Below are 16,378 nucleotides of genomic sequence, written 5' to 3'. Positions count from 1 at the left end.
ATATGGAGGGGTTTTCATAAGCTGCTTGAAACCTGCAGTACTGTAAGTACTTCCTGTCCAATTAAACTGCATACCAGTCTTCACTAATATGCCTTTTACATTTCCAAATAGGACACCTGTCATTTTTAATGTCTTGGTCACAAAATTCATTCGACTCAATCCAGGTAACTTTTCGTTGCATATTTGGTCTCTGCAGTGTAGGTGGATGATTGTTTTACTGAATATATCCATTCTGTTCATAAATCCAACTCCAAGCTTTCTGCTGTATGGCACTTCAATGGCATTCCATCCCATTCTGACCACCTATGCTGTTCCAATGAAGCTCAACACATTCTTGAGGAATAGCACCTCATCTTTCTACTTGGCACTCTGGCCTCAATTTGACTTTTAATAACGTTAAACCTTAAATATAGCTACTATATTCTCTCTAGCACTAAGTGCTGACAATGTTGGATGGGCACACACACACACACACACACACACACGTTTTTGGGAATGTGAGAGGGTTGGTGTTGAGATGGGAACACTGTGCTGGTGGGGTCGTCTGCACACTTGATGTTGACCTATCTTTTTGTTCCATCAGATTCCCTAGCTGCTGAAGCCTGCTCCACTTTGACAGATTTTCCACACTTCCTTTTTGAGTTACCTGTCCATATGGGCTCTTACATACTCAGCGACATACGGAGCAGGAGTAGGCCTTTCAACCTTGCTCTACCATTCAATAAAATCATGGCTGATCATCTACCTCAACTTCACCTTCCTGAACTATACCCATATCCCTTTATTACCTTAGCATCCAAAAAAAAAACAACCAATTTCTGTCTTGAATATGCTGAACAACTGAGCATGTACAGCTCTCTGGGGTAGAGAATTCCAAAGATCCACAACCTTTTGAGTGAAGAACTTGCTCCTTATCTCAAATGACGTGTTTATGTCTTTTACTTCTCTCATTATGCCTGCTGTGCATATTAGTTGTACACTTTAATTAATTTCCAGTTTCCATCAAAGCAATTTACAGGTCATTCTGTATCTTATCCTGGATGTGTGTGTGTGCGCATTTTTCCTCTCATTCTCCCTGTTCTGTTCTTTCTTAAATGTTGTTTATTTGTAATACCTTTCATTCAAAGGAATAGTTTGCTTTCTAAAATGTCAGCTAATTTATGATTTCCTCACCCAATGCTGCTTGATTTGCTAAATGTCCCTACTGTTTTCAGTTTACATATGAACATACCAATTAGGAGCAGAAGGCCATTTGCCCCTCTTGAGCCTGCTCCGTTATTCGATAAGATCATGGCTGACCTGCTTGTGGCCTCAATTCCACTTTCCTGCCTACCCCCTATACCCTTTCACTCCCTTGTTAGTCAGGAATCTAACTAACTGTGCCTTGAAAATATTCAATGACCCTGCTTCCACAGCTCTCTGGGGAAGAGAATTCCACAGGTTCATGACCCTCAGAGAAAAAAATTCTCCTCATCTCCGTCTTAAATGGGAGACCCCTTATTTTTAAACTGTGTCCCCTAGTTCTAGTTTCTCCCACAAGGGGAAACATCTACCCTGTCAAGTCCCCTCAGCATCTTATGTTTCAATAAAATCACCTCTCAAATCTTCTAAACTTCAGTGGATACAGGCCAAACCTGTCCAACCTTTCCTCATAAGGTAACCCCGTCATCCCAGGAATTTGTTTCCGATTTCTAGCATTTGCAGTATTTCACACTATTTAACTTCAAAATTTCAGGTTGGTTAGAATAACACAACATAAACCATAGTTATACAGAATAGATTGTTTTTTAATCAAATGCAAGACTACAAGGAGCTGTGTCACTATTATTGTACACTGACAAACAGGAAGTCTCAGGTCTATGCTGCATTAATGGATACCAGGCAGCACAGCTGTGAGGAGCTTTACACTTAGCATGGGTGTCCAGCATGAAAAAAAGCACTGGCTGGCTGTTCACAATTCATATGCAGTGAGCAGCATTAGAAAATTTGCACGTGTATTGTGCCAGAGAGACAGGTGTACAGGGACAAGATCAGACTAGAATGCGATGCCTCCCATGAAAAATAACTCTGAAACAGTAGGTTCATACTTGCAAAGTGGCCCTGGTCTCAATGTGTCACAAAGCTACTGGCACCCCTTGAACCATACATCAATGTGAGCCAGCTTCTCTGGGACAGGAAAATAGGGTTGAGGGAGAGATCCACATTCAGCAAGGGTGTATGATGACACATTGCCTCTGAACACTTGAACTGTCCATGAAATGCCCAAAGGTGTGTTCAAGCCCACAAGTCCTCAAGTAACTGCTAAAGCAAAACTTGAGGTTCAAAAACAAAATCACCTGCTGATGAGTTCAAAGGAGCATGAGCTTGGAAGCAGGTTAGTTGCCTACTATTTTGGTATGGGAATGATATGTGGTAATGCAGAAACAGCATTTCTTTCCTCCATTTTTTTTTAGTAACTATTGCTTCCTTTCCAATTCCCTTTCCATGTATAGGGTTTATAGGATATAGCACGGTTATTTTAAATGAGAGAACACAGACCCAGGAAGAACTCCTGTGGACGAGAGAATTCCCATCAAGTGCTAATCAGGAAAACATCAATTGTCAGTCAAATGAATTACTTCTCCAAAGATAATCTTTAAGGCAAGCTTGTGGCAGCAGACTTGCCAATGAGCGGAGATGTGGAGTTCCAGGATACTGAAATCCTAAGCAATGGAGGATCATAACTTTCCATATTGAGTCCTTTCATCATGATTCTTGCAAATCTCTGCCAAGAAGTTTCTTGTCTATTAACATTGTGGATCATTTAAATATTCAATCAAATCCCAATACTCCTCAACAAATGGAGAACAGTAGGTGAGTAGAAATTCCATCCTGTTTTAAGTATTTGCCATGAGATGATTGCAAAACACAGCAAACAGCCAGTACATTTAGATGCCATGATAGAGGAGGTCATACTTCGGGATATTCCTCGGATCAATAGGGCTGTGTACTATTAGCTTTCCACGCATTGCTCCACGGAATATTACTTCAATTAAATCTATGAAGTCTTGCTTTGTTTTGAAACACCCAACAAACTTTGTATGATCTGGAGACCTAAAAAAAAACGTAAACACTTAATTTTGCCAGTGTTCACAATTTTACTTCCAAGAAATCCAATGGAGTTGAACAAATTAGATTTAAATACAGTATCTTTATCATAGAAAATGTCCCAGGGCATATCACAGCAGGATAATCAGACAAAAATGGACAAAGAAAGATCTATTAGAAGAGGTGATCAAAAAAATCATCAAAGGGCTGGATTTTAAGGAGGAGAGGCAGGTGAAAAGATGGAGTAGTTTAGAATTCCTGGATGACTGAAGGCACAGCTGCCAATGGTGGGGTGAATGCATTAAGGCTATGGACAGAAGAATGAAAGTTTGGGATAGAGGGGGTTACAGAGATAAGGAGCAGGAAGCTCATGGATGATACATTTAAATTTGAGACATTGGTTTGAGTGATGCAGAGCAGAGTTTTGGATCAGCTGAAGCTTAAGGAGAAAGGAGGGTAAAGGATGCAAAGCTATCCTACAGAGCATGAGAGCAATCAAGTCTGGGCTGGATGAGGGTTTCAGCAACCGATGGGCTAAGGAAAGCAGACAATGTTACAAATGTGCAATGCCCAAACAATCTCAGTGATGAAAGAGATTATGGGGTAAGTTGGTGATGTTTTTCTTCAGTAAATATTGACCAGGATACTGGGGATAACTCCCCTGTTCTTCTTCAAAATAATGTCATGGGATCTTTTGCATTTCACCCAAGCAGGCAGATGGGGCCCCAGTTTAACATCTCAACCAAAAGAAAGCACCTCTGACAGTACAGCGCTCGTTCAGTACTGCATTAGGGCATAAACCTAGGTTTGTGTGCTCATGTTGCTGGGGCGGGGCTTCAACCCACAACCTTCTGACTCAGAGGCAAGAGTCACTGAGCCATGGCATTTTTGAAACATTGAGCTGTAGAAAATGTAGAATTGGATTTGGGAGTGGTAATACCTTCAAGAACTCTGGAAAGGGTTTTGAAGGCTAATTTTTAAAGCACAAGGGGCAGTACCTCAGGAGAAGAAACCATTTATAATGTCAGTTAGCATGACAGCCAAGAAGAAAGTTGAGTGCTGAGCAGTGTAGCGGGCCTGGAGTCAAGGATACAGGAGCTGGGTCTCATGAGCAAAATGAGCTTCGAGAGGAAATAGGGGAAATGGAAGAAAAAATGAAGAAAAACATGGATCCAGAACTAGCACACAAAGAAGTTTGACCTGTGGACAGCTAACACAAAAGAAAATCCTAAAGCCGTCTAGAGACATACAAATATGTGTCCCATCCAGAAGACAGAAAGGAAAATATACATATCTACATCAATCTGGCTACTCTATAAAATGACTATTTTTTAAATGGACAAAGGCTTTTCCCTTACTGGCCATGACTCATACCAGAGGAATTTCTAGCCTTCAGAAACCAGTAGGGACCTCATTATCTTTAAAGAGATGCTAATGCCCCTATGACAGCAGAAAATCATATTCCAAAGAAAAGCACCAACACCCTAAGGCAGAGCTGGTCAATGGAGATGGTACGGCTGTAAGGGCAAAAGAGACCCTGACTCCTCGATTAAACACCTCAAGATTCCAGACCTGGGAAAATATGTCCTCTGACCAAGACCCAGGAGAATTAGTAGGAGATATATCACATGACCTCCCCCAAGCTGCGAGAACCCTGTAATATTGCTGTGTGGAACTGAACCCAGGCAGACTACTATTTTATCATATAACATGTAGCAGCAGAAAGAACTCTGTCTAGGTAAATTGCCTGGCCTTCGTCTATACTGTGTACTACTGGAATATTGGAACTCCTGTATCGGTGCCTATAAGATTCATTCATCTCTACATGCCATTTTCCATCATGGAAGTCCTTGCTTCTGGAAAGTCGGATCACCCTGCAAAAGTTTCAGCCTGCTACCCTCTGAAGGAATACGCCACTGGACTTTTGATTCTGGACTCTGGACTCAGGTAAAGTCATAACCCTTATTTTTATCATTGTCTTGTCCTGTAGCCCTTTCTTTCCTTTTTCCCTCTTTTATTGTAGGGGTGCAAAAAGGAGCAGAAGTTGTGAAATCCCTTTCCCGCATTTTGTGTGTGTGTGAAATAAACCAATCCTCTTATTTTACCTTATCTCAAGTTTACTGTGGGGTTATTAATAGAGGATTGGATCACTTCAAACTGAAGGGTTGGGGAAAATACACCACCACTTATAAAGGGGGCAATCAGAAATCAAAACACCTGTTTACAGATATGAGAGGAGAAATCAGGGCTGTTTAAATTAATCCCCCTCCTATCCGTAACAATAGTAAAAGGATAGTTAAAGGAGGATTGGGGAAGATTAGGGACCAAAAAGGGGATTTACACATGGAGACAGGGGGAATAGCTGAGGTGTTAAATTAATACTTTGCATTTGTCTTTACCAAAGAAGAAGATGCTGCACAGGTCCTGGTGAAAGAGGAAGTAATTCAAACACTTGAAGAGTTTAAGATTGATAAGGAGAAGGTATTGAATATGATGTCTGTACTTAAAACAACAGGACTGTATGAGGTGCATCCAAGGATATTGAGGGAAGCGAGAGTGGAAATTGTGGAGGCACTGGCCATAATTTTCCAGTCTTCCTTAGACTCTGGGATGTTGTCAAAGGACTGGAGAATTGCAAATGTTACACGCTTGTTTAACTTTTGTGGTAGGGAAGCTTCTCGAAGCACTAATTCAGGACAAAATTAATAGTCACTGGGGCAAATGTGGGTTAATAAAGGAAAGTGAGCATGGGTTCGTTAACGGCAAATCATGTTTAACTAATGTTCTGGAATTTTTTGACGAAGTAATGGAGAGGGTTGATGAGGGTATTGCTCTTGATGTGGTGTACGCGGACTTCCAAAAAGCATTTGATACAGTACCACACAACACACTTGTGAGCAAAGTTATAGCTCATGGAATAAAAGGGGCAGCAGCAATGTGGATACAAAATTGACTTGAATGACAGGAAATAGAGAGTAGTAGTTAATGGTTGTTTTTCAGACTGGAGGAAGGTTCGTAGTGGAGTTCCCCAGGGGTCAGTGTTGGGACCCTTGCTTTTCCTGATATATATTAATGACCTAGACTTTGGTGTACAGGGCAAAATTTCAAAATTTATGGATGATACAAAACTTGGAATCATTGTGAACTGTGAGGAGGATAATGTAGAACTTCAAAAGGACATAGACAAGTTGGTGGATGGGCAGACAGGTGACAAATGAAATTCAATTTAGAGAAGTGTGAAGTAATTCATTTTGGTAGGAAGAATGCAGATAAACAGTATAAGGGGTGCAGGAGCAGAGAGACCTGGGTGTATTTGTGCATAAGTCATTGAAGGTGGCAGCACAGGTTGAGAGAGCAGTTAATAAAGCAGACAGTATCCTAGGCTATATTAATAGGGGCACAGAGAACAAGAGCAAGGAGGCTAAACTTGTAAAGCATTAGTTCAGCCTCAATTTGAGTATTGCGTCCAGTTCTGGGCACTTTAGGAAGGATGTGAAGGCATTAGATAGGGTGCAGAAAAGATTCACAAGAATGGTTCCAGGGATGAGGAACTTCAGTTACGTAGATAGATTGGAGAAGTTGGGACTGTTTTCCATGGAGAAGGTTGAGAGGAGATAAGATAGAGCTATTCAACATCATGAGGAGTCTGGACAGAGTAGATAGGGAAAAAACTGTTTCCACTGGTGGAAGGATCAAGAACGAGGGCGCACAGATCTAAGGAATTGGCAAAAGAAGCAATGGAGACATGAGGAAAAACTTGTTCACGCAGCAAATGGTTAGGATCTGGAAATGTGCTGCCTGAGAGTGTGGTGGAGGCAGGTTGAGGCATTCAAGTGGGAATTGGATTATTATCTGAAAAGAAAGAATGAGCAGGATTACGGGGAATGATACTAAGTGAATTGCTAGTTTGGAGAGCTGGCACACACACACAATGGGTGAAATGGCCTCCTTCTGTGCTGCAACAATTCTGTGATTCTGAATAACGAAAATGTTGCGGGGAGGAGGGTGGTTGGAAGCAGCAGAGGCAGCTGAAGTGATGGTCTCATTCTAGTGATAAAGACGTCCATGAGCTCCTCTTATATTGTTTGGAGGCAAGGGGAAAGGGGTTTAAGGAGACAGTAAGTAATAGAGAAAAAAAACAGGGGTCTTCAGTGCTCTTCAGGATACTCTGCGGTAGTATACAGTTTTGGCAGAGAAGTAAATGTCTCAATAGTTTTTGATGTGATCCAGATCTGGCGATGGATAGCTAAATCAATTGTGTGCCAGATGCACTCAAGACTTAGGATCTGGATGCACTGCCTAAATGTGTAGATTTAATCATGGCATTCAAAAGGAATTGGATCATTATTTGAAAAGGAAACGTTTGCAGGGCAATGCAGAAAAGGCAGGGGAATAGCACTAGGTGAATTACTCTTGCAGAGAGCCAGCACGGACACACAGCAGGCCAAGTGGCCTCCTTCTGTGCTGTAACCATTCTATGATTCTAAGATTACACCCCTCGGACTTGAACAAAGGTGGGGCGATATCATGCGGGCGGGGTGGGGCGGGAGAGAGAGTAAAGATTTTCCTGGGGACCAGGACATCAAAGGTACAAGTGGTGAAACACATTATACACTGCAGAAGTAGTGTGCTAATTTATGGTATGAGACAACAGATAATAGGTAAAATGTGAGCTTCAGCACAATTATGGATTGTAGAATAGCTAACAATTAAAAAAGGAAAGATTTTAGGCCGTCATTTTCTGTTGAAAAAGCTCTGCTATTGTTTGGCTAATTTCAATTGATGGCATTGGATCTGTTAGGGGTAACAAAGAGAAAAATTACTCTCCTTAATATTTTGCTTCTTCCATTCCACATGAAACAAGAGATTTAGCACAAGGATCAATGTTTACTGGAACCCTACACACATACCAGATGCAATTATATTGCCCCGCCACATTTTAACTGAAGCAAAATATCTTACCCATAATCCACTTTCATATGTTGGCCATTGAAGAAAAAAACCGTGGAAGGAATGTAGCTGATGTCAAAGTAGCGGGTATATATAGGCACACTGTCAACATCCACAAGGTAAATAGCTGCCATTTTACTCAGGTCATGAGCAGTTTTTGAAAGCTAGTGAAACAAAAATGAAAAAAAAGAACTTGATATTGAGACCTTACTTGACATGAGTGTTTTACTTCGGAAGGAAAACTTTTGTAAACGTGTTTACAAAGGTTTAAACATTAAGAGAATATAACAGGTTGGGGCAAATAATCAGTAGAAAAGCTTGAAACATACCTTACTAGAATTTTTTTTTAACCATAACAATAAATTTAAATTTGGATTTTTAAACATTCTGATTAAATGTTTAATTTGCAAAATGAACTAAACCTGGGCTGAAATCCAAACTTGAGGTGATATTCACTTTTGTACATTATCTAGTCAGTAATTTACAGATCTCAGCCAAAAGTTGCTAATTTCAACTTTTGAGTTAAGGTGACCTGTTGACTTAACAATAAGCAAAAATAGACATAGTTCCCAACTTGCGTTTTCTTTCAGCAATTCCTTGTGGTATTGGCAAAGGTCAAGAAGGTATCCAAAGTCACGAACATAAGGCATTCCAGAAAAGGACTGAAGTACAAAGTAACTTGAAATGTTATTAGAATTTTCAGAGACCATAAAGAGAATTGCCCCGAAAATGAAGTACACTGTTTTTGAGAACACACAATTCAAGAACTTCTTCACTTACTGAGTGTACCTCGAGGGAATAATTTGACTTCTAACCAAATTATTTATAAAGTATGATTTATAAATATATGGATAAAATTATTTATAGATATAGATTACATATATGCGAGGTTGCTGTACCTTGATATATAATTTGTCTAATGGATCCCCAGGACAGATTTACTGAGGAGTTTAGGCATTTTAAATTACAAGAACAAACCTTGAAAAAGTCAGTTCCCCAGGAATCACTTTTCAAGTATTTTACATGATGTATGTTGCTGTTCTTATGACATCAGTTTTATTCTTTTGGTAAGTTTTTACTGGTGTGTGGTTGATATCCCAGGTGACAATGAGACATGATAACATGAACACTTATGTTTTGTCCCATCAATTTTCTCCTCTCCCAAAAAGATGTTGACCGCTCACAGAAGCATAGTTCCATCAGCACCCTTTGCTCAAGTGGGCGTTCATATGTGTGTTTTTACAAAACGTTTTAAAACCTAAACATGCAAGTATAACTAATAACAAACACCATTAAATGGCATTTTACAGCAAATCATGGCTCAACATTTGTATTAAGAATTTGTATTTATAAAGTGCTAATATATAGTAAAACATCCCAAGGCCCTTTACTGGAGCATTAACAAACAACATTTGACACCAAGTAACATAAGGAGATATTGGGGCAGATGGTCCAAAGCTTGGTCAAAGAGGTAGGTTTTAAGGAGCATCTTAAAGGAAGGCAGAGAAGTTTAGGGTAGGAATTCCAGAGCATAGGGTCTAGACAGCTGAAGACACAGCTACCAAGGGTGAAGAGATTAAAATCAGGGATGCATAAAAGAGCACAGGAACCTCAATGAATTGTCGGACTGGGAGAGGTTGCAGAGATTGGGAGGGGCAGTCATGGAAGAATTTGAAAACCAAGAATTTAAATTTGAAGCGTTGCTGTACTGGGAGCCAGTACAGGTCAGGAAGCACCGGGGTGATGGGTAAACAGGACTTAGTGCAAGTTCGGATACAGGTGGTAGAATTTTGGATGAGCTGAAGCATCTTATCACACCAAAACAGCTCAAAGCTTCACACATAACAATCACGTTTGAAATGCAGAGTTTGTGGTAAACAAACTCTAACTGCGTACAGCAGCACCGTTAAAAATAACCACAGAATACAGTAAATCTGTCTTTGCTGCTTTCAGCATTTTGAGGAATAATGTCACTTTTCATTAATAGTGCCAACCACCTCATTCCGTAGATAATACCTCCAGCCCTCTCCCAGAACATCACTGAATTCTCCACTCAGCCTATAAATTCACAGCACCCGATTCTAGGGGCGGATGCGAACCTACAATTTTATGATTAAGGGTCGAGAGTTCTAACTAAACCGTGCAGATACCGTAATGTATTTCCCCCCGAAGACAGTGAAACCTGACGAGAATGATTTGAAAGTGAAACAGGTTTGTTCTGTTATCTTTGGTGGCAGTTCTTACAATTTCATCCAGTTGCAAACACACCGTATCCTGGTCGCGACCAAAACGCAGAACCAGTACCCTCTCCGCCACGGTCTTTATAATGTGGTCAACGTCTTTCTTAGTTTGTAATTTTGGCAGCAAGAAGCTCATTTTCTCGACTTTTTTAAGAGGAAAGGCGAATTGAAGTAAAGAGTTGAATTAAAATTCACTTAAGCAACCTAAAGGCGGGGGCGCGGGGGGGGGGGGGAAGAGAGCGACGAACCGGATGTAAACGTCCCGCTCCCCATAGGACGACAGCGAAATAATTCCCCAGAAACACGCTGCAAAAAAAAATATCCAGGGGGAGTCCGATATTTTATTTAACAGCGGGAGGAGATGATTCCTCAAAGTTCGTCACGTTAAAGGGTTTTTTTTTAATAATCAGTGTGACAAAACACACAAGATATATGCATCGTGGATTAAAACACCGTCAGATATTTACGGGTGATGGCATTGGCAGATCTCCAGTAAAATGAATTGGGGCAGATCCCATATTAAATTATACTCCAACCCTAACTTGGCGTGTGATATATAGGGTGCGAATGAAAATGGGTCTGCAGGTGGCTTTCAAGAGACTTGCATCTGTGCTCATTTATATATATAATATATGTGCGTGTGTGTGCATGGTTTGATGTGTGTGGTGTTAATTCTAAATGTGAAGAGAGGATGTGGAAATGGGCGGACAGACGCGTTGACCCTTTTCTCCAGGCGAAGGCAGCTGCAGTTTCACTGAATGAGATCCGGGCAAGGTTCTGTATTCCACATTCCAAATTCTAAATTCCAACCAGGACTTCATTCATTTCTCCCACAGGTTCGCGCGATTCTGTTTTGTTCCTCATATTCCATTTCTCTTCTCTTTGTTGGATAGTCTGCTCGCTCATTTCTTTGGCGTTAATCTAATCGCAGTTCAAAGGTACGAGACAAAGTAACGAGACAAACCGCATGCGGAGCATTTCAGGGCATTATTAATCGACGAGAATGTTCCTTAATAAGAATATGCAAAATTCTCCTTGCTTTTCTTTCCTGCGTGTCACCCGCACCCACCCCCCCCCCCCCTCCTCCTCCCTCCAGAATCCAGTTCGTTTGTTCAGCCCTTGCTGAGTCCTCACCCCGGCGGTTGGGGCAGGGCCTGGGGCGAAGCTTCGGCCTGGTTGCGCCCGCCCCATTAACTTTCGAAAATGAAATATCGTACATTATTATGAATAAAAATGCTGCATTTATAACTACATATTTATTTCAACGAGAAAGGAGAATTGTATAATAATGATCGTACATCTCATTGTTCTACACTTTCCACAGGATATGTACTAGAAGAAATGACATTATAATGTGCAATATGGCTCACGTGGTGCGATACTATGTATTCCTGCAACAGTTACTAGATTTTATGCACAATTTACACAATCAATAATCATTTCGGGAGAGTGGGCTACATTATATTACATCCTTTATATTATTTACTGGTTCACAGTTTTGGAACAGTCATGTAGATGTACAAATTTGTAAAATTGTCACAAAAACAGAATGAGGAATGTACTAAGAAATTTTGAGAAAGACTGCAATATAAATACATGGAAATCTATATGTATTTCAGGAAATGTGGACATATATTAGTTGCATTCCCACTGCTGAAGCCTGTTTGTTAATTTATGTAGTTTCAAGAAGAGTTCATTGAGTTTTTTTGCCACCCCAGCCCCCACCAAATTATGCCGCTCCCTGCGACCACCTAGTTTGACTAGTGGTTGCACCAGACCTGCTGTTAGGGTGCTACAAATGATTCAATCTCACGGGCTGAGGAGAAAAGGGAATCAATCAAGGGTTCTTGAAGCTAACTGCAGTCCAGTGACTCCCATTGCAAAGTATCTGGTTAGACATTGGGTGAGGAAACAATCGGGCTCAAGTGATTTTTGAGTGAAAAATGTCCATTTCGATGAGTTACAATCCAGCATCCTTAAAACCATATTCCAGCATAAATTAGTGTCTCTGAGACAGGAGTGGAGAAAATTGGGAGGGTGAAAAAGTGTGCTTGGTAGAAATGTTTCCTGTGCTCAGCTGTCTAACACATCTGTGGTTCTGAGAAAATGGAGAGCACTGCTTTTCAGTCCAAAGAGATTCAGCAAGAATGTAATAACATTTAATTTATAAAAAGTCTTTCATAATTCTTCAAATACTTTTTATCTAATTGCAGGTTCCAATATTACCTTGGATTTATTCAAACATTATTAGAGATTATTTGGATTTCTGCAATTTTTTATTTGAGTATAATATGTGGTCCCGGGTTACCCATCTTTTACAAAGTTTTGGTTGGCATTACACACGGCAATTAAAGACTCAAGTAAAGAATAAAGTGCCTTTGGCCAGGTGCCAATTTATGCCACACCACAGGACACTAGTTTTGACACCATGTGTAAAGAATGAAGGAGAAAAAGTCAGCCATGATAAACTGGATTTGGATGTTTGGAAGACAATCATGAGAGAAAACACAACTGAAGCTCCCAAACCACTCCCCTCTGAAGATCTTGGGGACTCATTCCTTACTGCTACAAGGGAACTTGTTCAAATGTGGCGATTAGCTGGGAAAACTGTACCAGAAGACATAACTGAGGAACAGCTGAGCATAGTTCATGAACTACCTTCGAAATCAGCAAAGAAAAAATATCTCAAGTACTTAGCAATCAAAGAAGACCAAAAGAAAGCTACAAAGGAAAAACGAAAATTAAAACAAGAAGGAGCAAAGCATCTTCAAAAGGAAAAAGAAAATGAGGAAGGAATTACATTAAGGAACACTTTTCTTTTACAATTCTGGCAACGGTCTTTCGACATAATGTACAATTGGAGGACTGCTCAGTCTATGATGTTTGGCCAGCCACTGGTATTTGATATGAGCTATGAAAGCTACATGGCCCGTCGAGAAATGGAGAACACTGTCTCTCAGCTACTGGAGTGTGAGGGGTACAACAGAAAATCTTTGGACCCATTCCACTTACATTTCTGTAACCTCAGCCAAGATGGATCATATCATAAGCAGCTTTTGAAACGTTATGGGGATGCCTGGGATAGACTCTTGATAACAGTAACAGAAAAGTCATATGTTGACATTTTTCCCAAAGACAAGCTTGTGTATTTAACTGCTGATTCACCTTACATATTGAAGACTTTTCAGCATGATAAAATCTACATCATTGGATCGATTGTTGATAAGTCAATTCAGACAGGATTGTCCCTTGCAAATGCAAAGCGTTTAAAGTTGGCAACTGCACGCCTTCCTTTGGATGAGTATTTGAGGTGGGACAGTGGTGCAAAAAACCTTACATTGAACCAAATGGTCAGCATTTTGTCGACTATAAAAGAAACCGGTAGCTGGCAAGAAGCTCTCAAGTTTGTTCCAACAAGGAAACATGAAGGATTTTTACCACTTCCAATGGAACAGAGATACCACAGTCGAACCAAAAATCATCAGAACAGGAAGACAATTGACAATGAGCCAGAAAAGAAAGCCAGGTGGCAAAAGTCAACTTTAAGTTTAAATCAAGCTGTAAAAAGATCTTCAGATAGCCATAAAAAACGATGGTGGGAGGAGGAAGATTGAAGATCCTTAAAATATTTTAAGTACTGATTTGGCTAGAAGAAATGTCTTTTATTTGTACACTGATTTTCATGTTGCATTGTTATATCAAAAGATGTATGCCTGACTGTTCTGCACACCTCCCCACCTCAGTGCACTGATTATAGACCATAAATGTGAGAAAACTATTACAAAGTAATAAAAGTTGCATGTTTAACTCCCTGGTGGGTCGGCAAGTTATTCAGTGGGTAACTGAGCCATTGATACTTGGAAGGTTCCAGATTTGATCCCTAGTCAGTGTGAGTTAGCTGATTTCAACCAGGGCTGTGTTAGGGCCATTGCAATTGGCATTGCTATTTCAGGATTTTGGCTGAGAAAATCATCCAGAATCCACCTAATTGATATCCATTAATTCTTGCTGGCCCTGAGAATATGATTAAGCAAACTGTGATTTTCCATACGCCCATTCCCCAGTAAGCAGTGTGGTAAGAATGTTACTTGAATAATAATGATGCTCAAAGAGACTTGGGTATGATTGTACAAGGAAGGCAGAAAGTTAGCACACAGGTGTAGCAAGTGATTAGGAAGGCAAATGGTATGTTGGCCTTTATTGCAAAGGGATTGGAGTACAAGAATAAAGATGTTTTGCTGCAATTGTACAAGGTTTTGGTGAGACCACATCTGGAATACTGTGTGCAGTTTTGGTCTCCACGTTTAAGAAAGGATATACTTGCATAGGAGATAGTGCAGCGAAGGTTCACTAGATTGATCCCTGGGATGAGGGGGTCGTCCTATAATGAGAGACTAAGTAAATTAGGCTTATGTTCTCTGCAGTTTAGAAGAATGAGAGGCGATATCATTGAAACCTACAAAATTCTGAAGGGGCTTGATAAGGCTGAGAGGTTGCATCTGCTGGCCGGGGAATCTAAAACACAGTCCCTGGATGAGGGGACCAATCATTTAGGACTGAAATGAGGAGAAATTATTTCACTCAAAGGATTGTGAATCTTTGGAATTCTCTAGGAGATTGTGGATGCTCTATCGTTGAATACATTTAAGGTTGGGATTGACAAATTTTTGGTATCTTGGGGAATTAAGGGATATGGGAAGTGGGTGGAAAAATGGATTTGAAGCCCAAGATCAGCCATGAATGTACTGAATGGTGGAGCAGGCTCTGTGGGCCATATGGTCTACTCCTGCTCCTATTTCTTGTGTTCTCATATAACATCTTGGACAACCAATGGCCAGAGAACCATATTCTTCTGAAGGGATAAACAGCTGGAGAAAATTAGTGGGGGAATGAAAGAACATCTTTAACAAATGGCATCTGTATTGAGTTAGTCAATATTACCCAGAATAGCTAAGGAGGGAGCTGGGCACATTATATTTGACCTCAGCATCCCCCACCTAGTCAAGAATACAAAGCCAATAGGCTCCTCACTGTTGACTGCTGTCCAGGGACTCCTATTGAAATTGCTTGTCTGTGAATGTCAAATGAGGATATGATTGGGATTATATATAGTCTTTTATACAATCACTTAACCTGCTGACATTCATTGACTACAGAATAACTACATTAGATGTGCTACCAGGGGACTGGTGGTATTTATGGAAATTCATGGCAGTATGAGTTACAGTATTTAGGAACAGAAGAATTATGAAGGAAAACTGGCGAGAGGAAGAAAGGCAAATTAATAGAGGGGAAGCACTACCACTATCATAGCAATGAAATTCAACAGCCTGCCACGTGAGGGTCAGGATAACAGTCATTAATATGGCAGTTAGAAATCTACTTCATACCATAATGAGTCACTTTTGTAGGTTATTTTTTCAAATGAGTAACTGCTTAAAAAAAGCACGAATAAAATGTACAACATCCACCACATCCACAAAAAAGAGAACATTGAAGATAATGCGTCAGATGTTCACAATGTTATATCTGCTTTGAGAAATTGGAAAACAGAGATTGATTGCCAAAGGTGCAAAGAAAACCCAACAATATAATTTGATGGTGACATTTTTTAGTCTTCATTTCGTTTTAGTATTTTGAGTAAAAAACAAATCTGATGTGAAGGAAATGGGGTTGAAAAGATATGGCAGGAGGGTGGGTAAGTGCAATTAGAACTATTACACAGAGAGTAAACTGATTTGTTGGGCTGAATGGCCTGTTGCCATGTTGTAAATTTCAGTGAATGAAGTTGTTGAAGTAAGTCTTGTTGGGCTACGACTATATATTTTCTTTAAACATTTCATCGCAATAAACTAAACAATATAGATAAACATAATAACTTGGAACAGAAAAACTGTCAAACATTTAGCCATTAACAATGCAGACAAAAATCAGGCATTAATTTTTCAGAGACATTTTAGTGGTGCGTAGTCTCAAGGTAGCATTTGCTGGAGGTTACATTGATGCCATATTGTGTATATATGTTCAGTGATTGAACACATTTGACAACTGGATGGGAGCAGCACAGCTGGGCAGAGACTTGCACCTTTCCAAGTGGTCTT

At 40.2% G+C, this 16,378-nt stretch overlaps 2 protein-coding genes across 3 annotated transcripts; one reads left to right on the top strand and one right to left on the bottom strand.

The window, feature by feature from the left end:
• Positions 1 to 1,766: 1,766 nt before the first annotated feature.
• Positions 1,767 to 10,476, bottom strand: txnl4b (thioredoxin-like 4B). The gene is made up of 3 exons (XM_078560067.1): positions 10,282 to 10,476; positions 8,050 to 8,201; positions 1,767 to 3,093 (listed from the first exon to the last, which is right to left on the bottom strand). Exons 1-3 carry the CDS (start codon positions 10,411 to 10,413, stop codon positions 2,928 to 2,930), a joined length of 450 nt encoding a protein of 149 aa, XP_078416193.1. The 5' UTR covers positions 10,414 to 10,476; the 3' UTR covers positions 1,767 to 2,927.
• A 305-nt stretch (positions 10,477 to 10,781) lies between these two features.
• On the top strand, positions 10,782 to 14,088 carry trmt10c (tRNA methyltransferase 10C, mitochondrial RNase P subunit). 2 transcript variants are annotated; one of them, XM_078560066.1, is made up of 2 exons: positions 10,782 to 11,215; positions 12,491 to 14,088. In XM_078560066.1, exon 2 carries the CDS (start codon positions 12,569 to 12,571, stop codon positions 13,889 to 13,891), a length of 1,323 nt encoding a protein of 440 aa, XP_078416192.1. In that variant the 5' UTR covers positions 10,782 to 11,215; positions 12,491 to 12,568; the 3' UTR covers positions 13,892 to 14,088. The 2 variants fall into 2 exon arrangements, with proteins under 2 accessions (XP_078416192.1, XP_078416191.1); XM_078560065.1 differs by having other exon boundaries at positions 10,794 to 11,113.
• The last annotated feature ends 2,290 nt before the right edge of the window (positions 14,089 to 16,378 follow it).

Source organism: Cetorhinus maximus, chromosome 16 (genome assembly GCF_964194155.1).
Source record: "Cetorhinus maximus chromosome 16, sCetMax3.hap1.1, whole genome shotgun sequence".
In the NCBI taxonomy this organism is placed as follows: Eukaryota; Metazoa; Chordata; class Chondrichthyes; order Lamniformes; family Cetorhinidae; genus Cetorhinus; species Cetorhinus maximus.
The sequence above is the reverse complement of the archived record's forward strand: the minus strand, read 5'-3'. Positions and strand labels throughout refer to the sequence as shown.

Excerpts from the sequence above, each read along its gene's own strand:
- txnl4b (XM_078560067.1), bottom strand. The coding sequence starts at position 10,413 with ATGAGCTTCTTGCTGCCAAAATTACAAACTAAGAAAGACGTTGACCAC. Across the intron at positions 8,202-10,281 it reads GTTTGCAACTGGATGAAATT|CTTTCAAAAACTGCTCATGA; the intron begins GTAAGAACTGCC and ends TTGTTTCACTAG. Across the intron at positions 3,094-8,049 it reads CATATGAAAGTGGATTATGG|GTCTCCAGATCATACAAAGT; the intron begins GTAAGATATTTT and ends GTTTTTTTTTAG.
- trmt10c (XM_078560065.1), top strand. The coding sequence starts at position 11,036 with ATGAGATCCGGGCAAGGTTCTGTATTCCACATTCCAAATTCTAAATTC. Across the intron at positions 11,114-12,490 it reads TTCATTCATTTCTCCCACAG|GTTCCAATATTACCTTGGAT; the intron begins GTTCGCGCGATT and ends ATCTAATTGCAG.